The 22,708-nt window shown below is 39.6% G+C and overlaps 1 protein-coding gene across 1 annotated transcript in view; it reads left to right on the plus strand.

Moving 5' to 3' along the window:
- The window catches only part of hbp1 (HMG-box transcription factor 1), a 39,930-nt gene extending 20,683 nt beyond the window's left edge, over positions 1–19,247 (plus strand). The window contains exons 6-11 of the mRNA XM_062043073.1: positions 4,380–4,498; positions 4,642–4,798; positions 4,879–5,023; positions 6,604–6,891; positions 18,064–18,205; positions 18,279–19,247. Of these exons, the coding sequence (XP_061899057.1) occupies positions 4,380–4,498; positions 4,642–4,798; positions 4,879–5,023; positions 6,604–6,891; positions 18,064–18,205; positions 18,279–18,296 (869 nt within the window). The 3' untranslated portion in view covers positions 18,297–19,247. The remainder of the gene's footprint in view (positions 1–4,379; positions 4,499–4,641; positions 4,799–4,878; positions 5,024–6,603; positions 6,892–18,063; positions 18,206–18,278) is intronic.
- Positions 19,248–22,708: the final 3,461 nt, after the last annotated feature.

Genomic DNA, 22,708 nt, shown 5'->3' on the forward strand with positions numbered 1-22,708 from the left:
TCCCTGGAGCACTTTTAAAAAATGATTGAAAATGGAAAAAGATGGGGAAAAATACTTTTTCTGTTTTAGTATGTTTTTTGTTTGAGGACAAACACGACACAAACCTTCCCAATTGTTAGAACTACCACTGTTCAATATGTTTGTGTGCGTGCTTCACTGATGACACTATTTTGGTGAACATCGTTTTGTCCTACTCATTTCGGCGGCTCTTGAACTCACCGTAGTGCGGACTGTGACGCAACAGTTTGTTTACATGTAAAATCTTCCACGCCTTTCTTAAAAGTTAAAGTACCAATGATTGTCACACACACACTAGGCGTGGGGAAATTTGTCCTCTGCATTTGACCCATCCCCTTGATCACCCCCTGGGAGGTGAGGGGAGCAGTGGGCAGCAGCGGTGCCGCGCCCGGGAATCATTTTTGGTGATTTAACCCCCAATTCCAACCCTTGATGCCGAGTGCCAAGCAGGGAGATAATGGGTCCCATTTTTTATAGTCTTTCGTATGACTCGGCCGGGGTTTGAACTCACAACCTACCGATCTCAGGGCGTACACTCTAACCACTAGGCCACTGAGTAGGTGTCTTTGTCTCATTTCGTCCACCAAACCTTTTATACTGTGTGTGAATGCACAAAGGTGAGCTTTGTTGATGTTATTGACTTGTTGGAGTGCTAGTCAGGCATATTTGGTCAGTGCATGACTGCAAGCTAATCAATGCTAACATGCTATTTAGGTTAGCTGTATGTACATATTGCATCATTATGCCTCATTTAAAGCTAATTTAATATCCTTTACTTTTATCCTCTCTGTATATAATTTAGTTTTGCATGTCTCATGACACCGTATGTGATATTGGCTGCATTTCTGATAGTTGTGTGTGTGCCATGTTGTTCCAGACCACAGCAAACATTACCTAGCTTGCCAAAGATTGTAATAAATCTATTAAAAGAAGACAGCCTTAACTTGGACACACACATCTATACCTTTAACCATTAAAAGCCAGTCATTTCCAGGAGTTATCTCACCCTCTGAGTAGCCTCTGGTTTACTAATGGTTTCTAATGTTGTAAAAATGTGTAGAATAACTATTACATTTCAACATTTCTGTCAACCAAGATTTGCACGTCATGAATTTGAATGGACTCCTCTTAGGAAGAAAGATAAGAGGAAAAGTTGGGAACTTATTGCTAAATGGGGCCCAATATCACTAATACTTGTTAATATTCAAGTCACCAAATGTAAATGGAGTTTTGTTGACGGTTTATGAATGGTCATTGGATTTTAATGGGCGGAATAGAGAAGCTCCCATTAGCGCTTTTGTTTAACGTTTATTAGGGACCGAATGTCCGTTTGGGGCAGAGGACCCTATTGTATTTTATTTGTAAGTCTTTATTATTATTATACCGCCGCCTATTTGAGCTGTAATTTGACCCCCTTAACATGCTTCAAAACTCACCATATTTGACACACACTTTAGGACTGGCAAAAAATTGCGATCTAATCAAAAAACCTAGCCCCAAAACTCAAAATTGCGCTCTAGCGCCCCCTAGGAAGAAAACACAGACAAACCTGCCTGTAACTTCCAGTAGGAATGTCGTAGAGACATGAAACAAAAACCTCTATGTAGGTCTCACTTAGACCTAGATTTCATACACTGACATCCTACAGCAAAAATCAACAGGAAGTTTGCAATTCCCCCTTCAAAACAAAATATTTGTAAAAACAGTCACCTTTGCCTCTTTGAGCTATAATTTGACCCCCTTAACATGCTTCAAAACTCACCAAACTGGACACACACATCAGGACTGGCAAAAATTAAGATCTAATAAAAAAAACCCAACCTCAAAACTCAAAATTGTGCTCTAGCGCCCCCTAGGAAGAAAACACAGACAAACCTGCCTGTAACTTCCAGTAGGAATGTCGTAGAGACATGAAACAAAAACCTCTATGTATGTCTCACTTAGACCTAGATTTCATACACTGACATCCTTCAGCAAAAATCAACAGGAAGTTTGCAATTCCCCCTTCAAAACAAAAGTTTTGTAAAAACAGTCACCTTTGCCTCAATGAGCTATAATTTGACCCACCTTAACATGCTTCAAACCTCACCAAACTGGATACACACACCAGGACTGGCAAAAATTGTGATCTAATAAAAAAACCCAACCCCAAAACTGAAAATTGCGCTCTAGCGCCCCCTAGGAAGAAAACACAGACAAACCTGCCTGTAACTTCCAGTAGGAATGTCATAGAGACATGAAACAAAAACCTCTATGTAGGACTCACTTAGACCTAGGTGTCATACACTGACATCCTTCAGCAAAAATCAACAGGAAGTTTGCAATTCCCCCTTCAAAACAAAAGTTTTGTAAAAACAGTCACCTTTGCCTCAATGAGCTATAATTTGACCCACCTTAACATGCTTCAAACCTCACCAAACTGGACACACACATCAGGACTGGCAAAAATTGCGATCTAATAAGAAAACCCAACCCCGAAACTCAAAATTGCGCTCTAGCGCCCCCTAGGAAGAAAACACAAACAAACCTGCCTGTAACTTCCAGTAGGAATGTCATAGAGACATGAAACAAAAACCTCTATGTAGGACTCACTTAGACCTAGGTGTCATACACTGACATCCTTCAGCAAAAATCAACAGGAAGTTTGCAATTCCCCCTTCAAAACAAAAGTTTTGTAAAAACAGTCACCTTTGCCTCTTTGAGCTATAATTTGACCCCCTTAACATGCTCCAAACCTCACCAAACTGGACACACACATCAGGACTGGCAAAAATTGCGATCTAATAAGAAAACCCAACCCCAAAACTCAAAATTGCGCTCTAGCGCCCCCTAGGAAGAAAACACAGACAAACCTGCCTGTAACTTCCAGTAGGAATGTCGTAGAGACATGAAACAAAAACCTCTATGTAGGTCTCACTTAGACCTAGATTTCATACACTGACATCCTTCAGCAAAAATCAACAGGAAGTTTGCAATTCCCCCTTCAAAACAAAAGTTTTGTAAAAACAGTCACCTTTGCCTGTTTGAGCTATAATTTGACCCCCTTAACATGCTTCAAACCTCACCAAACTGGACACACACATCAGGACTGGCAAAAATTGCGATCTAATAAAAAACCCAACCCCAAAACTCAAAATTGCGCTCTAGCGCCCCCTAGGAAGAAAACACAGACAAACCTGCCTGTAACTTCCAGTAGGAATGTCGTAGAGACATGAAACAAAAACCTCTATGTAGGTCTCTCTTAGACCTAGATTTCATACACTGACATCCTTCAGCAAAAATCAACAGGAAGTTTGCAATTCCCCCTTCAAAACAAAAGTTTTTTAAAAACAGTCACCTTTGCCTCTTTGAGCTATAATTTGACCCCCTTAACATGCTTCAAACCTCACCAAACAGGACACACACATCAGGACTGGCAAAAATTACGATCTAATAAAAAAATCCAACCCCAAAACTCAAAATTGCGCTCTAGCGCCCCCTAGGAAGAAAACACAGACAAACCTGCCTGTAACTTCCAGTAGGAATGTCGTAAAGACATGAAACAAAAACCTCTATGTAGGTCTCACTTAGACCTAGATTTCATACACTGACATCCTTCAGCAAAAATCAACAGGAAGTTTGCAATTCCCCCTTCAAAACAAAAGTTTTGTAAAAACAGTCACCTTTGCCTCTTTGAGCTATAATTTGACCCCCTTAACATGCTCCAAACCTCACCAAACTGGACACACACATCAGGACTGGCAAAAATTGCGATGTAATAAGAAAACCCAACCCCAAAACTCAAAATTGCGCTCTAGCGCCCCCTAGGAAGAAAACACAGACAAAACTGCTCCTAGGAAGAAAACACAGACAAAACGGCCTGTAACTTCCAGTAGGAATGTCGTAGAGACATGAAACAAAAACCTCTATGTAGGTCTCACTTAGACCTAGATTTCATTCACCGACAACCCCCAGCAAAAATCAACAGGAAGTTTGCAATTCCCCCTTCAAAACAAAAGTTTTGTATAAACCGGTCACCTTTTTTCAAACTTTATCTCCTCTGAGCGCGTTTGTCGTGTCGGCTTCAAAATAGCACAGGAGAGAGATTGAACCCTTCTGATTAAAAGTTGATGAAAGGGTTTTAATTACTGCTCTGGTTTGGATTTTATGAGCCCTCAAAGTCGGTCCCGTCCATCGCTGCTTGCAGCTTTAATTTATTATTAAGATTGCATTAAAAGAATAAATTTGTCCTCATATCTTTCATAGTGATTGTGAACGATGGGCAACATTCCAAAGAAAGTGCCGGTTCCCCTTTAAATAAGTCCAAGTCATGGCTATTACCTTTCATCTGACCACAAATGCGGTCCATGTGGCCACTCTAGGAACTCGCCTCCGCTTCCATCGCGGTCCCAACGTGGAGTGGCAGGAGGCAGACGAGCTGGGGGATTCCGATGAAGATTCCGAGGACGAGAGCATGATGCCGTCCTCCGCCTCCTTCAAGGTTGTTGACCTCTCTTGTTTTTTGGAAAGCGCCCTTCGGCCCGTTCCGAGAGCGGCCACAAGATGGCAGCAGTGTAAAGGCTGTAATTATGTTTCCTTTGTGTTTCTGATTGGTCCTTTTTACACATTTTTTTTTTTTTTTAGCAATTTGGTGTGGACGGATTGAAGTTGATAAGTCATGAAGAGACGCTGTCATTCGGCCAGGCGGTTTTGAAGCTGACCTTCGACCCCGGCTCTCCCTATGATGGCCTTTTAACAGCTGAATGCAGACTGGATCACCCCTTTTTTGTCAGAAGTAAAGGTACGGACGTCACCTCTTCACCGGGGGGGTCTCGTCACGCACAAACCCTCCTTATTGTGCTCGCCATTGTGTGTTCTCAGGGTGGTCCTCCTTTTATCCGAGCCTTACCGTGGTGCATCATGGGATCCCTTGCTATGAAATGCATCTGGGCGACACGTGCCTGCCACCAAACCACCCCGATGCAATTAAATGTGACGACTCGGTCGTTTTTGATACGTTTAGAAGGTATTTATCCATATACTTAGAACATTTTAGACATGTTCTGTTAAACTACAAAAAGTTGTCACGTTGTGTAAATGGTAAATAAAAACAGAATACAATGATTTGCTAATCCTTTTCAACTTATATTCAATTGAATAGACTGCAAAGACAAGATATTTAATGTTCCCACTGGAAAACGTCGTTTTTTTTGCAAATAATTATTAATTTAGAATTTAATGGCAGCAACACATTGCAAAAAAGTTGTCACAGGGGCATTTTTACCACTGTGTTACATGGCCTTTCCTTTTAACAACACTTGGGAACTGAGGAGACACATTTTTGAAGCTTTTCAGGTGGAATTCTTTCCCATTCTTGCTTGATGTACAGCTTAAGTTGTTCAACAGTCCGGGGGTCTCCCTTGTGCTATTTTAGGCTTCATAATGCACCAATGGGAGACAGGTCTGGACTACAGGCAGGCCAGTCTAGTACCCGCACTCTTTTACTATGAAGCCACGCTGTTGTAACACGTGGCTTGGCATTGTCTAGCTGAAATAAGCAGGGGCGTCCATGGTAACGTTGCTTGGATGGCAACATACGTTGCTCCGAAACCTGTATGTACCTTTCAGCATTAATGTTGCCTTCACAGACGTGTAAGTTACCCATGCCTTGGGCACTAATACACCCCCATGCCATCACACATGCTGGCTTTTACACTTTGCGCCTAGAACAATCCGGATGGTTCTTTTCCTCTTTGTTCCGGAGGACACGGCGTCCACTGTTTACCAAAAACAATTTGAAATGTGGACTCGTCAGACCACAGAACACTTTTCCACTTTGCATCAGTCCATCTTAGATGAGCTCCGGGCCCATTGGAGTCGGCGGCGTTTTCTGGGTGTTGTTGATAAATGGCTTCCGCTTTGCATAGTCGAGTTTTAACTTGCACTTACAGATGTAGCCACAAACCGTAGAGACTGACAGTGGTTTTCTGAAGTGGTGGTGATATCCTTTACACACTGATGTCGGTTTTTGATGCAGTATCACGGGCATTTAATGATGGTTTTCAGCCTTGCTGCTTAAGTGCAGTGATTTCTCCAGATTCTCCGAACCTTTTGATGATATTACGGAGCGTAGATTGTGAAATCCCTAAATTCCTTGCAATAGCTGGTTGAGAAATGTTGTTCTCAAACAATTTGCCCGGGCATTTGTTGACAAATTGGTGACCCTCGCCCCCGTCCTTGTTTGTGAACGACTGAGCATTTCACGGAAGCTGCTTTTTATACCCAATCATGGCACCCACCTGTTCCCAATTAGCCCGTTCACCTGTGGGATGTTCCAAATAAGTGTTTGACGAGCATTCCTCAACTTTTTCAGACTTTTTTGCCACGTGTGCCAGCTTTTTCGAAACATGTTGCAGGCATCAAATTCCAAATGAGCTAATATTTGCAAAAAATGACCACGTTTTCCAGTTTACCATTTACACAACTTGACAACTTCACCGCTTTTGGGTTTTGTCCAAGCACATTAATGCTGAATTGTATTATTATTCCTCCTGTTTTATTGAATTGAACGTGCAAGTGTACTCACTTGGCTCTCTTCCGTTGCAGTTACGACTTCACCCCGCTGGATTCTTCCGCCGTGTACGTCCTCAGCAGCATGGCCCGCCAGCGCAGGACCTCCCTGTCCAGCGGGGGCGCTGTCAGCCCGGACTGCGATAAACTGGAGCGCTACGGCTCCCCGCAGCCGTCCGGCGGCAAGTCGGGCAGGACCCACACATCAGGGAGCGCCGTCGGTGCCACGCCTACAAAATGCAAGCGTCCAATGAATGCCTTCATGCTTTTTGCCAAGAAATACCGAGTGGAGTACACCCAGATGTACCCTGGGAAAGACAACAGGTGCGTGCTACACTTCTAATAGTAGTAATAATAATGACATGTATTTAGTCTCACACATACATAGCTTTAATTGGAGGGTTTGCAAATGGCAAAACAATGTTACACAGTCAGGAAATGAGTTTTCAAAGGAATCCTGTCATGGGAGGGGCAAGACACAATTAAATGTAATTTAAATACCTAAAAATAAGTGGACCTTTAAATCCTAATTAATTTATTCTGTCTCATTTGTCTATGGTAGAATATACAGCTATAATATAATATAATATAAACTATATAGTAATATTAATGTAGTTACTTTCATATGCACACAAAAAGCCTGTATATCTTCTTATAATAATATAATATAATATAAACTATATAGTAATATTAATGTAGTTACTTTCATATCCACACAAAAAGCCTGTATATCTTCTTATAATAATATAATATAAACTATATAGTAATATTAATGTAGTTACTTTCATATCCACACAAAAAGCCTGTATATCTTCTTATAATAATATAATATAATATAAACAATATAGTAATATTAATGTAGTTACTTTCATATCCACACAAAAAGCCTGTATATCTTCCTATAATAATATAATATAATATAAACTATATAGTAATATTAATGTAGTTACTTTCATATCCACACAAAAAGCCTGTATATCTTCTTATAATAATATAATATAATATAAACTATATAGTAATATTAATGTAGTTACTTTCATATGCACACAAATAGCCTGTATATCTTCTTATAATAATATAATATAATATAAACAATATAGTAATATTAATGTAGTTACTTTCATATCCACACAAAAAGCCTGTATATCTTCTTATAATAATATAATATAATATAAACAATATAGTAATATTAATGTAGTTACTTTCATATCCACACAAAAAGCCTGTATATCTTCCTATAATAATATAATATATATAAACTATATAGTAATATTAATGTAGTTACTTTCATATCCACACAAAAAGCCTGTATATCTTCTTATAATAATATAATATAATATAAACTATATAGTAATATTAATGTAGTTACTTTCATATCCACACAAAAAGCCTGTATATCTTCTTATAATAATATAATATAATATAAACTATATAGTAATATTAATGTAGTTACTTTCATATCCACACAAAAAGCCTGTATATCTTCTTATAATAATATAATATAATATAATATAAACAATATAGTAATATTAATGTAGTTACTTTCAAATCCACACAAAAAGCCTGTATATCTTCTTATAATAATATAATATAATATAAACTATATAGTAATATTAATGTAGTTACTTTCATATCCACACAAATAGCCTGTATATCTTCTTATAATAATATAATATAATATAAATTATATAGTAACATTAATGTAGTTACTTTCATATCCACACAAAAACCTGTATATCTTATAATAATATAATATAATATAAACTATATAGTAATATTAATGTAGTTACTTTCATATGCACACAAAAAGCCTGTATATCTTCTTATAATAATATAATATAATATAATATAAACAATATAGTAATATTAATGTAGTTACTTTCAAATCCACACAAAAAGCCTGTATATCTTCTTATAATAATATAATATAATATAAACTATATAGTAATATTAATGTAGTTACTTTCATATCCACACAAATAGCCTGTATATCTTCTTATAATAATATAATATAATATAAACTATATAGTAATATTAATGTTGTTACTTTCATATCCACCCAAAAAGCCTGTATATCTTCTTATAATAATATAATATAATATAAACTATATAGTAATATTAATGTTGTTACTTTCATATCCACACAAATAGCCTGTATATCTTCCTATAATAATATAATATAATATAATATAAACTATATAGTAATATTAATGTAGTTACTTTCATATCCACACAAAAAGCCTGTATATCTTCTTATAATAATATAATATAATATAAACTATATAGTAATATTAATGTTGTTACTTTCATATCCACACAAAAAGCCTGTATATCTTCTTATAATAATATAATATAAACTATATAGTAATTATTAATGTAGTTAGTTTCATATCCACACAAAAAGCCTGTATATCTTCTTATAATAATATAATATAAACTATATAGTAATTATTAATGTAGTTACTTTCATATCCACACAAAAAGCCTGTACATCTTATCATAATATAATATAATATAAACTATATAGTAATATTAATGTAGTTACTTTCATATCCACACAAATAGCCTGTATATCTTCTTATAATAATATAATATAATATAAACAATATAGTAATAGTAATGTAGTTACTTTCATATCCACACAAAAAGCCTGTATATCTTCTTATAATAATATAATATAATATAAACTATATAGTAATATTAATGTAGTTACTTTCATATCCACACAAAAAGCCTGTATATCTTCTTATAATAATATAATATAATATAAACTATATAGTAATATTAATGTAGTTACTTTCATATCCACACAAAAAGCCTGTATATCTTCTTATAATAATATAATATAATATAAACTATATAGTAATATTAATGTTGTTATTTTCATATCCACACAAAAAGCCTGTATATCTTCCTATAATAATATAATATAACATAAACTATATAGTAATATTAATGTAGTTACTTTCATATCCACCCAAAAAGCCTGTATATCTTCTTATAATAATATAATATAATATAAACTATATAGTAATATTAATGTAGTTACTTTCATATCCACACAAATAGCCTGTATATCTTCCTATAATAATATAATATAATATAAACTATATAGTAATATTAATGTAGTTACTTTCATATCCACACAAAAAGCCTGTATATCTTCTTATAATAATATAATATAATATAAACTATATAGTAATATTAATGTAGTTACTTTCATATCCACACAAAAAGCCTGTATATCTTCCTATAATAATATAATATAATATAATATAAACTATATAGTAATATTAATGTTGTTACTTTCATATCCACACAAAAAGCCTGTATATCTTCTTATAATAATATAATATAATATAAACTATATAGTAATATTAATGTAGTTACTTTCATATCCACACAAAAAGCCTGTATATCTTCTTATAATAATATAATATAATATAAACTATATAGTAATATTAATGTAGTTACTTTAATATCCACACAAAAAGCCTGTATATCTTCTTATAATAATATAATATAATATAATATAAACTATATAGTAATATTAATGTTGTTACTTTCATATCCACACAAAAAGCCTGTATATCTTCTTATAATAATATAATATAATATAAACTATATAGTAATATTAATGTAGTTACTTTCATATCCACACAAAAAGCCTGTATATCTTCTTATAATAATATAATATAATATAAACTATATAGTAATATTAATGTAGTTACTTTCATATCCACACAAAAAGCCTGTATATCTTCTTATAATAATATAATATAATATAAACTATATAGTAATATTAATGTTGTTACTTTCATATCCACACAAAAAGCCTGTATATCTTCTTGTTTTATTTGTATAACATTGTTACTTGTGCCCAAAACACACAAACACTTTTTTTTTGTCGGATAAACATTTTTATGAAGAACAAAAATCACAAAGTTTGTAGATGCAGGATTTTTGTTGTCGGCGTTGCAATATATAATGATATTAGTCAAGTTAACTGTTTTATATTGTTTCATACAGAAGTCAAAATAAATCTTTATATATTAAACTAATGTTTTAAAAAAAATAAATATATATTGCTTTATTTAAGTGCCATTATTTATTAAAAAGTTTATAAAAAAAAAAAAAAAAAAAAAAAATATATATATATATATATATATATATATATATATATATATATATATATATATATATATATATATATATAATACCGTATTTTTTGGACTATAATTCGCAGTTTTTTTCATAGTTTCCAGTGCGACTTATATATGTTTTTTTCCATCTTTATTATGCATTTTCGGCAGGTGCGACTTATACTCTGGTGCGACTTATACTCCGAAAAATACGGTGTATATATATATATATATATATATATATGTTAGGTCAAGAAAAAACACAGAGGCTATTTCATCCCTACAAGACTGTATTGCAGGTTTCCCCCGCTCTTCAGGGGATTTTCCCTGAAGAGCAGGGAAAACCTGCGAAACAGTCGCTTGACGGTAGGCGTGGTGTTCTTGGGATTAAAGGCCTCACCTTTTTCTCCTCCTTTTTGACCACTCCTCTTGGCAAAATTGGTGCAGTTCAGCTAAATGTGTTGGTTTTCTGACATGGACTTGTTTCTTCAGCATTGTCCACACGTTTAAGTCAGGACTTTGGGAAGGCCGTTCTAAAACCTTCATTCTAGCCTGATTTAGCCATTCCTTTACCACTTTTGACGTGTGTTTGGGGTCATTGTCCTGTTGGAACACCCAACTGCGCCCAAGGTTAGGTTGTCCTGAAGAATTTGGAGGTAATCCTCCTTTTTTATTGTCCCATTTACTCTCTGTAAAGCACCAGTTCCATTGGCAGCAAAACAGGCTCAGAGTATAATACTACCACCACCATGCTTGACGGTAGGCATAGTGTTCCTGGCATTAAAGGCCTCACCTTTTCTCCTCCAAACATATTGCTGGGTATTGTGGCCAAACAGCTCCATTTTTGTTTCATCTGACCACAGAACTTTCCTCCAGAGGGTCTTATCTTTGTCCGTGTGATGTCAGATGAAACAAAAATGTAGCTATTTGGCCACAATACCCAGCAATATGTTTGGAGGAGAAAAGGTGAGGCCTTTAAGTAATACAATCCATTAATTAACTAGAATATTCTATTTGTTATTTATAAAAAGAAAAAAATTATATAGAAAATTTGAAGATACAGATTTTTTTGTTGGTGTTAAAATATCAATTGTTATTTATGAAAAAGTACAAAAATAAATACCGTATTTTTCGGATAATAAATCGCAGTTTTTTTTCCACAGTTTGGCCGGGGGTGCGACTTATACTCAGGAGCGACTTATCTTCGTCGTCTCTGCCGCTGCTTCGAAGACACGACACGCTTGTTGCGCTTCCCCCCCTTACACGAGAGCGAAGCCTGGCAATAATTGCCTATTGCCGCTTCCTCGTTTTTTTTGGTGAAAAGAAGCCATGCCTTGGAGCGCTTTTTTCCGGTCCATTTTTTTTCCTGCTTTCCCCATCTGCCCCTAATGACTGAGCTACGTGACGTCATTTCTGGTGATGTCCCACAGGGCATTTCTTGTGATTTCCCACAGGGCATTTCTTGTGATGTCCCACAGGGCATTTCTTGTCGGGACGGGATTCGTTCCCAGGGATTCGAATAAAGAACCAACTCTTTTTCTTTACTATAGTGGTCTCGATAACGGGTACCGGTTCTCAAAAAGGGATTCGAGTCAGAGGACTGGGTTCTTTTCATATCGAACAACTGGGAAAACCAGTTTCCGGCGTCACCGCCACTGTAGCTGGGACTGGGGCAGCTGGCAGAAAAAGAGGGGCGTTCTTCGTCGTCTCTGCCGCTGCTTCAACACGTGTCGAAGACACCACACGCTTGTTGTGCCCCTCCGCCCCTTACACAAAAGCGAAGCCTGGCAATAATTGCATATTGCCGCTGCCTCGGTTTTTTTGGTGAAATGAAGCCATGCCTTGGAGCACTTTTTTCCGGTCCCATTGTTTTTCCTGCTTTCCCTATCTGCCCCTAATGACTGAGCTACGTGACGTCATTTCTGGTGATGTCCCACAGGGCATTTCTTGTGATGTTCCACAGGGCATTTCTTGTGATGTACCACAGGGCATTTCTTGTGATGTTCCACAGGGCATTTCTTGTGATTTCCCACAGGGCATTTCTTGTGATGTTCCACAGGGCATTTCTTGTGATGTCCCACATTTCTTTTCTTGTCGGGACGGGATTCGTTCCCAGGGATTCGAATAAAGAACCAACTCTTTTTCTTTACTGTAGTGGTCTCGATAACGGGTACCGGTTCTCAAAAAGGGATTCGAGTCCGAGGACTAGGTTCTTTTCTTATCGAACAACCGGGAAAACCAGTTTCCGGTGTCACCGCCACTGTAGCTGGGACTGGGGCAGCTGGCAGAAGAAGAGGGGCGTTCTTCGTCGTCTCTGCCGCTGCTTCAACACGTGTCGAAGACACGACACGCTTGTTGTGCTCCTCCCCCCCCTTACACGAGAGCGAAGCCTGGCAATAATTGCCTATTGCCGCTGCCTCGTTTTTTTTGGTGAAGTGAAGCCATGCCTTGGAGCACTTTTTTCCGGTCCCATTGTTTTTCCTGCTTTCCCTATCTGCCCCTAATGACTGAGCTACGTGACGTCATTTCTGGTGATGTCCCACAGGGCATTTCTTGTGATGTTCCACAGGGCATTTCTTGTCGGGACGGGATTCGTTCCCAGGGATTCTAATAAAGAACCAACTCTTTTTCTTTACTACAGTGGTCTCGATAACGGGTACCGGTTCTCAAAAAGGGATTCGAGTCCGAGGACTAGGTTCTTTTCTTATCGAACAACCGGGAAAACCAGTTTCCGGCGTCACCGCCACTGTAGCTGGGACTGGGGCAGCTGGCAGAAGAAGAGGGGCGTTCTTCGTCGTCTCTGCCGCTGCTTCAACACGTGTCGAAGACACGACACGCTTGTTGTGCTCCCCCCCCCTTACACGAGAGCGAAGCCTGGCAATAATTGCATATTGCCGCTGCCTCGTTTTTTTTGGTGAAATGAAGCCATGCCTTGGAGTGCTTTTTCCAGTCCATTTTTTTCCTGCTTTCCCTATCTGCCCCTAATGACTGAGCTACGTGACGTCATTTCTGGTGATGTCCCACAGGGCATTTCTTGTGATGTCCCACAGGGCATTTCTCGTGATGTCCCACAGGGCATTTCTTGTCGGGACGGGATTCGTTCCCAGGGATTCGAATAAAGAACCAACTCTTTTTCTTTACTATAGTGGTCTCGATAACGGGTACCGGTTCTCAAAAAGGGATTCGAGTCTGAGGACTAGGTTCTTTTCTTATCGAACAACCGGGAAAACCAGTTTCCGGCGTCACCGCCACTGTAGCTGGGACTGGGGCAGCTGGCAGAAGAAGAGGGGCGTTCTTCGCCGTCTCTGCCGCTGCTTCAACACGTGTCGAAGACACGACACGCTTGTTGTGCTCCCCCCCCTTACACGAGAGCGAAGCCTGGCAATAATTGCCTATTGCCGCTGCCTCGTTTTTTTTGGTGAAGTGAAGCCATGCCTTGGAGCACTTTTTTCCGGTCCCATTGTTTTTCCTGCTTTCCCCATCTGCCCCTAATGACTGAGCTACGTGACGTCATTTCTGGTGATGTCCCACAGGGCATTTCTTGTGATGTCCCACATTTCATTTCTTGTCGGGACGGGATTCGTTCCCAGGGATTCGAATAAAGAACCAACTCTTTTTCTTTACTATAGTGGTCTCGATAACGTGTACCGGTTCTCAAAAAGGGATTCGAGTCTGAGGACTAGGTTCTTTTCTTATCGAACAACCGGGAAAACCAGTTTCCGGCGTCACCGCCACTGTAGCTGGGACTGGGGCAGCTGGCAGAAGAAGAGGGGCGTTCTTCGTCGTCTCTGCCGCTGCTTCAACACGTGTCGAAGACACGACACGCTTGTTGTGCTCCCCCCCCCCTTACACGAGAGCGAAGCCTGGCAATAATTGCCTATTGCCGCTGCCTCGTTTTTTTTGGTTAAGTGAAGCCATGCCTTGGAGCACTTTTTTCCGGTCCCATTGTTTTTCCTGCTTTCCCTATCTGCCCCTAATGACTGAGCTACGTGACGTCATTTCTGGTGATGTCCCACAGGGCATTTCTTGTGATGTCCCACATTTCATTTCTTGTCGGGACGGGATTCGTTCCCAGGGATTCGAATAAAGAACCAACTCTTTTTCTTTACTATAGTGGTCTCGATAACGTGTACCGGTTCTCAAAAAGGGATTCGAGTCTGAGGACTAGGTTCTTTTCTTATCGAACAACCGGGAAAACCAGTTTCCGGCGTCACCGCCACTGTAGCTGGGACTGGGGCAGCTGGCAGAAGAAGAGGGGCGTTCTTCGTCGTCTCTGCCGCTGCTTCAACACGTGTCGAAGACACGACACGCTTGTTGTGCTCCCCCCCCCCCCTTTACACGAGAGCGAAGCCTGGCAATAATTGCCTATTGCCGCTGCCTCGTTTTTTTTGGTGAAGTGAAGCCATGCCTTGGAGCACTTTTTTCCGGTCCCATTGTTTTTCCTGCTTTCCCTATCTGCCCCTAATGACTGAGCTACGTGACGTCATTTCTGGTGATGTCCCACAGGGCATTTCTTGTCAGGACGGGATTCGTTCCCAGGGATTCGAATAAAGAACCAACTCTTTTTCTTTACTATAGTGGTCTCGATAACGGGTACCGGTTCTTATCGAACAACCGGGAAATCAGTCTCCGGCGTCACCGCCACTGTAGCTGGGACTGGGGCAGCTGGCAGAAGAAGAGGGGCGTTCTTCGTCGTCTCTGCCGCTGCTTCGAAGACACAACACGCTTGTTGTGCCCCCCCCCCCCCCCCCCTTACACGAGAGCGAAGCCTGGCAATAATTGCCTATTGCCGCTGTCTCGTTTTTTTTGGTGAAGTGAAGCCATGCCTTGGAGCACTTTTTTCCGGTCCCATTGTTTTTCCTGCTTTCCCCATCTGCCCCTAATGACTGAGCTACGTGACGTCATTTCTGGTGATGTTCCACAGGGCATTTCTTGTGATGTCCCACATTTCATTTCTTGTCGGGACGGGATTCGTTCCCAGGGATTCGAATAAAGAACCAACTCTTTTTCTTTACTATAGTGGTCTCGATAACGTGTACCGGTTCTCAAAAAGGGATTCGAGTCTGAGGACTAGGTTCTTTTCTTATCGAACAACCGGGAAAACCAGTTTCCGGCGTCACCGCCACTGTAGCTGGGACTGGGGCAGCTGGCAGAAGAAGAGGGGCGTTCTTCGTCGTCTCTGCCGCTGCTTCAACACGTGTCGAAGACACGACACGCTTGTTGTGCTCCCCCCCCCCCCTTACACGAGAGCGAAGCCTGGCAATAATTGCCTATTGCCGCTGCCTCGTTTTTTTTGGTGAAGTGAAGCCATGCCTTGGAGCACTTTTTTCCGGTCCCATTGTTTTTCCTGCTTTCCCTATCTGCCCCTAATGACTGAGCTACGTGACGTCATTTCTGGTGATGTCCCACAGGGCATTTCTTGTCAGGACGGGATTCGTTCCCAGGGATTCGAATAAAGAACCAACTCTTTTTCTTTACTATAGTGGTCTCGATAACGGGTACCGGTTCTTATCGAACAACCGGGAAATCAGTCTCCGGCGTCACCGCCACTGTAGCTGGGACTGGGGCAGCTGGCAGAAGAAGAGGGGCGTTCTTCGTCGTCTCTGCCGCTGCTTCGAAGACACAACACGCTTGTTGTGCCCCCCCCCCCCCTTATACGAGAGCGAAGCCTGGCAATACTTGCCTATTGCCGCTGCCTCGTTTCTTTTGGTGAAATGAAGCCATGCCTTGGAGTGCTTTTTCCAGTCCATTTTTTTTCCTGCTTTCCCCATCTGCCCCTAATGACTGAGCTATGTGACGTCATTTCTCGTGATGTTCCACAGGGCATTTCTTGTCGGGACGGGATTCGTTCCCAGGGATTCGAATAAAGAACCAACTCTTTTTCTTTACTATAGTGGTCTCGATAACGGGTACCGGTTCTCAAAAAGGGATTCGAGTCAGAGGACTACGTTCTTTTCATATCGAACAACCGGGAAAACCAGTCTCCGGCGTCACCGCCACTGTAGCTGGGACTGGGGCAGCTGGCAGAAGAAGAGGGGCGTTCTTCGTCGTCTCTGCCGCTGCTTCGAAGACACGACACGCTTGTTGTGCTTCCCCCCCTTACACGAGAGCGAAGCCTGGCAATAATTGCATATTGCCGCTTCCTCGTTTTTTTTGGTGAAATGAAGCCATGCCTTGGAGCACTTTTTCCGGTCCATTTTTTTTCCTGCTTTCCCTATCTGCCCCTAATGACTGAGCTACGTGACGTCATTTCTCGTGATGTCCCACAGGGCATTTCTTGTCGGGACGGGATTCGTTCCCAGGGATTCGAATAAAGAACCAACTCTTTTTCTTTACTATAGTGGTCTCGATAACGGGTACCGGTTCTCAAAAAGGGATTCGAGTCAGAGGACTAGGTTCTTTTCTTATCGAACAACCGGGAAAACCAGTTTCCGGCGTCACCGCCACTGTAGCTGGGACTGGGGCAGCTGGCAGAAGAAGAGGGGCCGAAGACATGACACGCTTGTTGTGCTTACCCCCCCTTACACAAGAGCGAAGCCTGGCAATAATTTCCTATTGCCGCTTCCTCGTTTTTTTTGGTGAAATTAAGCCATGCCTTGGAGCGCTTTTTTCCGGTCCATTTTTTTCCTGCTTTCCCCATCTGCCCCTAATGACTGAGCTACGTGACGTCATTTCTGGTGATGTCCCACAGGGCATTTCTTGTGATGTTCCACAGGGCATTTCTTGTGATTTCCCACAGGGCATTTCTTGTGATGTCCCACAGGGCATTTCTTGTGATTTCCCACAGAGCATTTCTTGTGATGTTCCACAGGGCATTTCTTGTGATGTCCCACAGGGCATTTCTTGTGATGTTCCACAGGGCATTTCTTGTGATGTTCCACAGGGCATTTCTTGTGATTTCCCACAGGGCATTTCTTGTGATGTCCCACAGGGCATTTCTTGTGATGTCCCACAGGGCATTTCTTGTGATGTTCCACAGGGCATTTCTTGTGATGTTCCACAGGGCATTTCTTGTGATTTCCCACAGGGCATTTCTTGTGATGTTCCACAGGGCATTTATTGTGATGTTCCACAGGGCATTTCTTGTGATTTTCCACAGGGCATTTCTTGTGATTTCCCACAGGGCATTTCTTGTGATGTTCCACAGGGCATTTCTTGTTGGGACGGGATTCGTTCCCAGGGATTCGAATAAAGAACCAACTCTTTTTCTTTACTATAGTGGTCTCGATAACGGGTACCGGTTCTCAAAAAGGGATTCGAGTCCGAGGACTAGGTTCTTTTCTTATCGAACAACCGAGGTAAAACCGGTTTTCGAGCATCATCCCTCCTCACTGACCATTTTTTCCCTCACCAGAGCCATTAGCGTCATCCTGGGCGACAGGTGGAAGAAGATGAAGAGCGAGGAGAGGAGGATGTACACCATGGAGGCCAAGGCTTTGGCCGAGGAGCAGAAGCGCCTCAACCCGGACTGCTGGAAACGTAAAAGAACAAACTCGGTAAGCATTCCCACGCCGCCGCCGCCGCACCACCTTCGCTCCGAGACTTAACGTGGCGGCGCCTTCCCCGCAGGGTTCCCAGCAGCCGTGAAAAGGACCCACGCGTGGAGACGTGCCGCTTGATGCCTCTTTTTTGCCCTCCTGTATTCTTGACACTCAACTGTGACGCTGACTTTCACCTCGCTTTTTGTAACCTCCCGACCTTTTTATAGAGACGCACCTGGGGGCGGGGTGGGGGGGAGAGAACGGTGAACTATAAAACAGAGCATGCCATGTAGTCACTAACAGTGCATATATTTTCTTACTATATCCTTACATGCAACAGAAAAAAACAAAAACGTGTATTCCTCATTATTTCCTACCAAATTAGCCCGTGGTGCTACGCTTCAGTATAGAGACGACACATGTCTATTTATAAGTGTCGAAAGAGGATGATATTTTTCATATTATTGCACACATCGGTAACACCTTTGTATAATGTCCACGATGTAAAACCTCCCCGGGATATGTAGCCAACTTTGCCGCCAAGTGGTCACCAGACTTCTGCCATACGATGATCAGTGGTGGTTTTACACTCAAGTCACCGAGCACTTCAGGCCTTTTTTTGTTTTCCTCGCTGCCAGTGTTCATTCCTCTCTGCACTTTATATATTACCATAGATTATATGTACTCTTTTTAACTCTGCAGCCTTTGTATTTTCTAGTAGGAAACATTTTGTTGTTATTGGTGAAGTCGAGTTCTTCAAAAAAAAACGCCACATTCTGCTTTCAGGTCGCAATAATGTTCATAATGTACAGGTTTCACAGCCCACAATTGCACAGAATATCCTTGTATCATATTATAAATAATTTTTGTAAACTTGCATCTTCTCTGATGTGTAGGGTGCTTTTTTTTTTTTTTTTTTTTTTTTTTTTTGTCGCCTTCATTCGCTGGGTTTTATGTTTGTTTTGCCACAATTTGGCCTGGAGGACGTGATGTGGTAGGCAAATTGCTTGTAAAAGAGCAATCCAGTAAAGGCGAATGCTTCCAATCTAATTACACATTTAAAGTGTCTTTTTTTTTTTTTTTTTTTACTTTAAAAGTCTTATATAAGTGTTATAATGAAGGCAACACATGATGTAAGTGTCTATATTAGCTATATTAGCCTACTATCAAAATGACTTTAAAAGTGTTATATTGAAGGCAACACATGAGGTAAGTGTCTATATTAGCCTACTATCAAAATGACTTTAAAAGTCTTATAAAAGTGTTATATTGAAGGCAACACATGAGGTAAGTGTCTATATTAGCCTACTATCAAAATTACTTTAAAAGTCTTATATAAGTGTTATAATGAAGGCAACACATGATGCAAGTGTTTATATTAGCTATATTAGCCTACTATAAAAAACGAATTTAAAAGTGTTATATTGAAGGCAACACATGAGGTAAGTGTCTATATTAGCCTACTATCAAAATGACTTTAAAAGTCTTATATAAGTGTTATCATGAAGGCAACACATGACGTAAGTGTCTATATTAGCTATATTAGCCTACTATCAAAATGAGTTTAAAAGTCTTATAAAAGTGTTATAATGAAGGCAACACATGATGTAAGTGTTTATATTAGCTATATTAGCCTACTATCAAAATGACTTTAAAAGTGTTATATTGAAGGCAACACATGAGGTAAGTGTCTATATTAGCCTACTATCAAAATGAGTTTAAAAGTCTTATATAAGTGTTATAATGAAGGCAACACATGATGTAAGTGTCTATATTAGCCTACTATCAAAATGACTTTAAAAGTCTTATATAAGTGTTATAATGAAGGCAACGCATGATGTAAGTGTCTATATTAGCCTACTATCAAAATGACTTTAAAAGTCTTATATAAGTGTTATAATGAAGGCAACGCATGATGTAAGTGTCTATATTAGCCTACTATCAAAATGACTTTAAAAGTCTTATATAAGTGTTATAATGAAGGCAACACATGATGCAAGTGTTTATATTAGCTATATTAGCCGACTATCAAAATGACTTTAAAAGTGTTATATTGAAGGCAACACATGATGTAAGTGTCTATATTAGCCTACTATCAAAATGACTTTAAAAGTCTTCTATAAGTGTTATAATGAAGGCAACACATGATGTAAGTGTCTATATTAGCTATATTAGCCTACTATCAAAATGACTTTAAAAGTGTTATATTGAAGGCAACACATGAGGTAAGTGTCTATATTAGCCTACTATCAAAATGACTTTAAAAGTCTTATATAAGTGTTATAATGAAGGCAACACATGATGTAAGTGTCTATATTAGCTATATTAGCCTACTATCAAAATGAGTTTAAAAGTCTTATATAAGTGTTATCATGAAGGCAACACATGATGTAAGTGTCTATATTAGCCTACTATCAAAATGACTTTAAAAGTCTTGTATAAGGAAACATTTTGTTGTTATTGGTGAAGTCGAGTTCTTCAAAAAAAGCGCCACATTCTGCTTTCAGGTCACAATAATGTTGATAATGTACAGGTTTCACAGCCCACAATTGCACAGAATATCCTTGTATCATATTATAAATAATTGTTGTAAACTTGCATCTTCTCTGATGTGTAGGGTGTTTTTTTTTTTTTTTTTTTTTTTTTTTTTTGTCGCCTTCATTCGCTGGGTTTTATGTTTGTTTTGCCACAATTTGGCCTGGAGGACGTGATGTGGTAGGCAAATTGCTTGTAAAAGAGAAATCCAGTAAAGGCGAATGCTTCCAATCTAATTACACATTTAAAGTGTCTTTTTTTTTTACTTTTTTGTATTCGCCGCTGCCTGCGGCATTAAAAAAACAAAGTGGATGCAAAAAAAAAAAAAAGGAGCGAGCGGCAAGCGGTTCACCTTGGACGACCTGTGCACGCCGAGATGAAAAGAGTGAACATGAGAGAAGACATCAGCATAAATCTAAACATTAATAACACTTGCCACAATTAACATTTTCATCATTAACATGAGCTGTTTTAATGATAATGTCCACAGCCTCAGCTTGGACTTTAAATCTTCACGTGTACAACATACAAACCCCAAAAGCAGTGAAGTTGTCACGTTGTGTAAATGGTAAATAAAAACAGAATACAATGATTTGCAAATCCTTTTCAACTTATATTCAATTGAATAGACTGCAAAGACAAGATATTTCATGTTCACACTGGAAAACTTTGTTATTTTTTGCAAATATTAGCTCATTTGGAATTTGATGCCTGCAACATGTTGCAAAAAAGCTGGCACAAGTGGCAAAAAAGACTGAGAAAGTTGAGGAATGCTCATCAAACACTTATTTGGAACATCCCACAAGGTGAACAGGCTAATTGGGAACAGGTGGGTGCCATGATTGGGTATAAAAGCAGCTTCCATGAAATGCTCAGTCATTCACAGACAAGGACGGGGGCGAGGGTCACCACTTTGTCAACAAATGCGTGAGCAAATTGTTGAAGAACAACATTTCTCAACCAGCTATTGCAAGGAATTTAGGGATTTCACCATCTACGCTCCGTAATATCATCAAAAGGTTCAGAGAAACTGGAGAAATAACTCCACGTAAGCGGCAATGCTCGTGACCTTCGATGCCTGCATCGAAAATCGACATCAGTGTGTGAAGGATATCACCACATGGGCTCAGGAACACTTCTGAAAACCACTGTCAGTAATTACAGTTGGTCGCTACATCTGTAAGTGCAAGTTAAAACTCTACTACGCGAAGCGAAAGCCGTTTATCAACAACACCCAGAAACGCCGCCGGCTTCGCTGGGCCCGAGCTCATCTAAGATGGACTGATGATATATATATAATAAAAAAAAAAAAAAAATATATATATATATATATATATATATATATATATATATATATATATATATATATATATATATATATATATATATATATATATATATATATATAATAAATCATACAGCCAAACTACGCCCCCTTGTGGTCTGTGCCGTCTACTCCTCCTGTACATAACATTAAGTTGGAGAAAATGCAGTCACACCACACCACACACTTTTTGGATTTAGTCACACTCCATTTCCCTTGGTTTATTATATTATTGTTTGTTATTATATGTATATAATAAATCATAGAGCCAAACTACGCCCCCTTGTGGTCTGTGCCGTCTACTCCTCCTGTACATAAATGATAAATGGGTAATACTTGTATAGCGCTTTTCTACCTTCAAGGTACTCAAAGCGCTTTGACAGTATTTCCACATTTACCCATTCACACACACATTCACACACTGATGGCGGGAGCTGCCATGCAAGGCGCTAACCAGCAGCCATCAGAGGCAAAGGGTGAAGTGTCTTGCCCAAGGACACAACGGACGTGACTAGGAAGGTAGAAAGTGGGAATTGAACCCCAGTAACCAGCAACACTCCGATTGCTGGCACAGCCACTCTACCAACTTCGCCACAACATTAAGTTGGAGAAAATGCAGTCACACCCCACCACACACTTTTTGGATTTAGTCACACTCC

This window comes from Entelurus aequoreus, linkage group LG03 (genome assembly GCF_033978785.1).
Source record: "Entelurus aequoreus isolate RoL-2023_Sb linkage group LG03, RoL_Eaeq_v1.1, whole genome shotgun sequence".
Lineage (NCBI taxonomy): Eukaryota > Metazoa > Chordata > Actinopteri > Syngnathiformes > Syngnathidae > Entelurus > Entelurus aequoreus.